Source organism: Benincasa hispida, chromosome 1 (genome assembly GCF_009727055.1).
Source record: "Benincasa hispida cultivar B227 chromosome 1, ASM972705v1, whole genome shotgun sequence".
Classification (NCBI taxonomy): domain Eukaryota; kingdom Viridiplantae; phylum Streptophyta; class Magnoliopsida; order Cucurbitales; family Cucurbitaceae; genus Benincasa; species Benincasa hispida.
Window position 1 is genome coordinate 93,563,490 of NC_052349.1, and position 6,485 is coordinate 93,569,974.

Genomic DNA, 6,485 nt, shown 5'->3' on the forward strand with positions numbered 1-6,485 from the left:
ATTCTCAGGTCATTGCTAGCTAAGTACTTCCAACCCATTCAGAAAATTTAGCTACTATGCGAGATATAGAGAGAGTGAGCACAAGTTGAATTAAGATTTCCATTGTCTATAAGATTAAATGGAGATACAGAATAACAATAGCAGATAGATAAGAAGACATAGCAATGTCTTCTTCCCTGGCCTTTTACACTGTCTTTTCTTTCCAACTTGCTTAGTGAATGCCTTACTTCTCGCAAGTGTTAGCCCTCTCTCCTTTTGTAGTGCTCCAGTCATATGTCACTCGCTCCCCGCATCTAGCCAAAGTGGTCAATCCCCCATCATGCTGCAGTACAGCGAGAGCCTTCACCGATTTCCAGAGCTTGGGCCAGCCTGTGCTGTGGCTCCTCCAACACGTCTCCCGCGAAGCACAGGTTCCACGCCAATGTGCTCTCCTCACAAATTCATTCATTATATTGCTTATAACTCTTTGATACTAATTTGTTAGGATATTACCTAACAAAGAACACAAGAAAATAAAAGAATGCTAACAAAACTAGCCAGAAATACTCAAGAATATAAAAAAATAGAAAACAGAAAGAACATTTATCAAAGAACCCATCGAGATTTTTCGATGAAAACTCGTACATCTTCTTCATCTTCGCATATGCAGAAGCTATCAACAAACTATCAAAATCAGCAAGATGATGGGTAGTAATGTCATTCACAATATTGAGTAACTTAGCAAGTTTTTTAAGTCCAAGTTTGCCATTTAGTAAGTATTTGCAATTACGAATAATGTACTTTAGGTCGTTGATCGTACCAAGGAAACATCGAGTTACGATGGTGAACTCCACTACAGACTTCGGCATGAATTTGATCACCATTAGCTTCAAAAAATAAGCAACGTCATAAATACCATGAAATGTGACCCATTTGACGATTCAATTGCTACAAAAAATTGGTAAAAATGCGAGTTGAAATTCAGCTGCTCGGATTTCTTCTTCTCTTTGTTTCTTGAAATCAAACCCTTTGTTCTTCAAGAATCGGATCGATGTAGGATTGGAGAGACCTGTTTCTTCGTCAAAATCAGAAAAAGTGAACTCCCATGTTATGCCAACATTTCCATTCCCGTCGGCTAGAGTAAGGCCCAATGGAAGAATCTTCAAATGGTTTACGTTGAACTTCAAATCTTGGTAGAGATGTTCCTCAAGAGCACCTCTCGAGGTGGATCGGATAAAGCCAGGGAACTCGATGTCAATGACGATCACTGAAAATATGGAAAGATAGACATTGAGAATAGCCAATTCTTGGTAGAGATTATGAGACCAAACTTATCGGACCAAGTCCATGATTCCAAGGTTTTGTTATGATGATGATGGAAAAGTAACGACTACTGTCTTTCACTTTGAAAACTAGGAAGAGGAATGAATTCCTACCTCTATAATTAATGTAACAATATATTAAAATACTTAAATACTTAAATAAAATTACTATTTTTATATAATATGAGAATGACTTTAATAGTCCTTCAATGTTCTCATCTATATTTATTTAAAATATATAATAATTACATACACATTTAACAAGTGTGTACAGTGATTTAAAAGGAACGTTAAGAATGATCCAATAATTGAGAAAATTAAACCAAAAATAAATTTTTTTAAAAAATGCAAAGATTTGAAAACTAGAATGAAAATCCACCTTCCGATAATTGAGAAAATTAAACCAGAAATAAACTAAAAATGGAAAGAATTGAAAACTAGGATGAAAATTTTCTGTTGGAATAAATTTGAAATGAATTAGAACTCATGATGTAANAATCAAACAATAATATATCAAATACATTATATCAATTATATCATATATAATTTAATTAATTTAATTATATCATATATAATCAAATTCCCTCTTATTAATTTGAACATTAAAAATTCTCCAAAAAACTTATTCTCAACTTAAATCCATTGAGCTAACAAGGGGACCTTATGGACCTGTAGCTTGAAGCTCCAACAGTATGTGAATAACTGATTAAACTCTTTAATCACATTATGCACCATCCATTAACTGTCGTGCACTCCATTAAAGACCGATAGCGACATTCTTCGCATTGCAAATATATTTTTATATCTATTGGATATAACCAACCAACAGTACGATGACCCTTCACAAATCGCTCGTAAGTACAATTGGAAAAATTACCATTTTGCCCCTGTAGTTACATCTAACTCCTTAAGTACCACTGATCCCTCTAATGAACAATATATCATAGTCCCACTATGACTAAACCCCTTTCGAGCCAAGAGAGGGTGTGGTATCATATTATTCGAGACCAAGAACCAACCCTTATGGGAGCAATTTATCTACTTATCCCTGCTTCAGGGAATGAGTGAATTCCATCTTGTGTAGTTGAGTTCCCAATTCCCCAATTAGACGAATCCCCAAAATGGTAGGCTTGTTGAGTCGACGATCTGGCCACTCTCACCCATGCAAATCAAAGGACCGCCCTCATAGGCAGAAGTTCATAACTCACTCAAGATTAAGGTCTTGTTACCTATGGTCATCCTAGTGAAATGAAAGTCTCAATTATGAATGGCGTTATAGAACAAGACTAAACATTTTGTGGTTCGGTCTTATATAAACTCCTTTGTAGCACTTTATAACATTTGTTACACCTACAAAGCGGGCAATACTCGTAGTGATACCAAGATAAGGTATCCAACCTTATCCATTTACTACAAACTGTTTAGGTTATCACTTAAACACGATCCACTTGTATATCTCCACATACATGTTTAAGTTACAACGATAACCATAGATATTAGTTTATTGGTTTGTGGTTAATGCAACTAAAATATCAAATATTTCATAGACAATGTGAATAAAATATCATATATTATAAATCACAGATAGTTTGTTCATATAAGTGTTTACAAACTACAAGACCCTACGAGATTTAGGGCATCAACCCCAACACTAGCTTCATGTCCGGAATAGAAGCTATCCTACTGGAAACTCAAGGGTTCTTGATGATGATAGGAACGTTCCTGCACAAACTCACCAGAGCTGTTAGAACGTCTCCTAACGAAATATTCTAAAGAAATACCTATATTGGCAGAAGAATATTGCATCGGTAATGGAGTTTGGCTAGGCATCTCACAAGGAGGATACTATTCACGTTCAGGACCACAGGAAACCTAAATCTGTTCAGTTGCCAAAACTTGAACAATAGAGGTTAGTTCAGATATTTGACTTTTAAGCTCATTAAATTCACTTACCTCTCGTTCTCTTCACTGGGCCGCATACTTCACACGAAGCACACAATAGATTTTCATATCATATGCCATGAGAAAATAAGAAGACATAAGAAAAGAAAAATACTTTTGGGTTTTTAAAGTTTACAAGTGAATTTCAACTAAAGGAAATTATATGGCTTGCCATCCCAACAAAAACGGTGCAATAAAATGGTAAAAGAAATAATAATATGAAAACCACTCTTTATTAATAAAAACCTCACTATATATATATATATATACACACGTAATTGAAATTGAAGACTTGTGTTGTTATAGAGTTTGTTAATAATATCTTAATTTTAAAAAAATTATGAAAATCTAAAATACAATTTAATGAGAGAAAAATACATTTTAAGTTCCTATGAGTTTTAAGAATTGGTGCGATTGGATCCCTATAGGTGTTGAATCTACTTTTAAAATAATTGAGAGACTAAATTAAGCTTAATTAAAAACTAAGGGACCAATTGCCACTAAATTTTAAAGAATCAGGGACTAAAAGGTATTTGTTCCTTTAAATATAAATCTTTTACATTGAATATTGATTGGTTTTTAGCTATAGTAGTGTTTTATAAATAATTTTATTTAGATGAAAATCCTGTATTAGAAATGATCGCATTTAATATAGAAATCTGAACTTTTATTTGGTTGATAATTAATTTTTTAAAAAATATGTTAAAACTGAATTAAATTTTTAAAAGGATCTACGATCCAACAATATTTTTGGGGACTTCAAGCGGTGACATACAACCAGCTCTCTGAATAGTGTCGGCTTTGAACAACATAGCATATAGGCGGCAAAGTGAGAAACCTAAGAAATGTAAAGAAGATTGAAAGAGAAAAAGACCGATTAATGAACAATGAATGTGCTGAGTTTTAAATCCAGGTCCTTCATTTTGAAACAATGAAAAACATCAAAGATTTGAAATCTCAAGGCATGGAATCATCACATTTGAATAAATAGTGAGTTATGAACTCTAAGTGAATGAAGCTCCAAAAGATTGAGTATTTATAATTAGAAAGCGATATTTTGAAGCCCTCAACCAATTTGGACATCTCTACAAATTCACAAAATACAAAGATAAGTTTTATTTGGATATATCTCAAGCTATTGCTTCATTGAAGCACTTGAAGAAATGTACAAAGAGAACATCTAATGCGAAAGATTCTGAAAGCAATGCTGTTGGAGATTTGTTTTGTTGTCTTTATATTTTTCTAAGACATGTGTTTCTGCAAATATCTCAAATAAAGTCTTAGAATATTTTCCTTATTTGGAATATCCGGAACATTTGTTCGATTTTTTTTTAGTAAAGTACAATTTTTCTTTTCCAAATGGGGATTTGTTTTATAGTGATGTGGTTGTTTTTAGTTGGGATATTTAATTTTTTTTAATGTAACAATATAAATTTAAAAAATATTGTAATAGAGGTAAAATATGGTGTGCTAAATACGTCTAACATGGTTGAGATATTCGGTGCACCCTACTGAATCCTTATTACCGATGGTTATTTTTTTGTTTTACTATATTTGCAAAACTAAATTGTGTTATTGATGATTGTGTTCAATACCATATCAGAGTAGTCTTAATTGCATGATTACATGGTAGTATTTTATTTAAGAAAAATTATCAAATTCCTTCTGTATTTATCACTGATTTGAATAAAATTTATGGAATTAAAATAGAATTTAAAGAAAAATTATCAAAATTTTTATTTTTCTATTTTGCTATATTTTGCAAAACTAAATTGTGAATTAATGATTGTGTTCAATACGAATTAGAGTAGTCTCAATTGCATGATTACATGGTAGGGTTTTTATTTAAGATAAATTATCAATTCTTCTATATTTTATCAATGATTTGAATAAAACTTATGAATGAAAATGAGAATTGGATACACACTTAAACCAATGGCGTTGTTGGGTTCAAAGTAGTGGCGGAGAATAGAATTAGGCTACAATTACCAAAAGTTTACCAAATGAAACTTTTAAAACCAATAAAAGATTGAAATTAAATGTTTTAACAATATATAGATATGTACCAAATTTGAAAACTATGCAAAACATAATTACATTTAATTATACTATTAAGATCATCACTGATAAAAAAAAAAAAAAAAAAAAAAAAAAAATCTCCCTCTTTAGCACAATTATCTTGACCCACTCCTTTGGTCGAGATGAAACAAAAAGTAGAGAAATAAATGGATGGGATTAAAATTAAAGGTAAGCCAAATTCAATCCTAGCATGTTTCTATTTTCAAAGTTATTAACTGAAACATTATACTACTTTTGACTTTATAAATAATTTATAATATGTTGCTTTTGAAGACTATCATAAGTAGTACCTTGAACAAATTCATTCATTATATTGCTTATAACTCTTTGATACTAAATTTGTTAGGATATTACCTCTAACAAAGAACACAAGAAAATAAAAGAATGCTAACAAAACTAGCCAGAAAATACTCAAAAATATAAAAAAATAGAAAACAGAAAAGAAATTTATCAAAGAACCCATCGAGATTTTTCGATGAAAACTCGTACATCTTCTTCATCTTCGCATATGCAGAAGCTATCAACAAACTATCAAAATCAGCAAGATGATGGGTAGTAATGTCATTCACAATATTGAGTAACTTAGCAAGTTTTTAAGTCCAAGTTTGCCATTTGTAAGTATTTGCAATTACGAATAATGTACTTTAGTCGTTGATCGTACCAAGGAAACATCGAGTTACGATGGTGAACTCCACTACAGACTTCGGCATGAATTGATCACCATTAGCTTCAAAAAAAGCAACGTCATAAATACCATGAAATGTGACCCATTTGACGATTCAATTGCTACAAAAAATTGGTAAAAATGCGAGTTGAAATTTCAGCTGCTCGGATTTCTTCTTTCTCTTTGTTTCTTGAAATCAAACCCTTTGTTCTTCAAGAATCGGATCGATGTAGAGATTGGAGAGACCTGTTTCTTCGTCAAAATCAGAAAAAGTGAACTCCATGTTATGCCAAACATTTCCATTCCCGTCGGCTAGAGTAAGGCCCAATGGAAGAATCTTCAAATGGTTTACGTTGAACTTCAAATCTTGGTAGAGATGTTCCTCAAGACAGCACTCTCGAGGTGGATCGGATAAAGCCAGGGAACTCGATGTCAATGACGATCACTGAAAATATGGAAAGATAGACATTGAGAATAGCCAATTCTTGGTAGAGATATTA

At 32.2% G+C, this 6,485-nt stretch overlaps 1 protein-coding gene across 1 annotated transcript; it reads right to left on the reverse strand.

Moving 5' to 3' along the window:
* Positions 1 to 488: 488 nt before the first annotated feature.
* Positions 489 to 6,268, reverse strand: LOC120080326 (putative CCR4-associated factor 1 homolog 8). The gene is made up of 4 exons (XM_039034968.1): positions 6,232 to 6,268; positions 951 to 1,246; positions 595 to 866; positions 489 to 492 (listed from the first exon to the last, which is right to left on the reverse strand). Exons 1-4 carry the CDS (start codon positions 6,266 to 6,268, stop codon positions 489 to 491), a joined length of 609 nt encoding a protein of 202 aa, XP_038890896.1.
* Between the last annotated feature and the right edge of the window lie 217 nt (positions 6,269 to 6,485).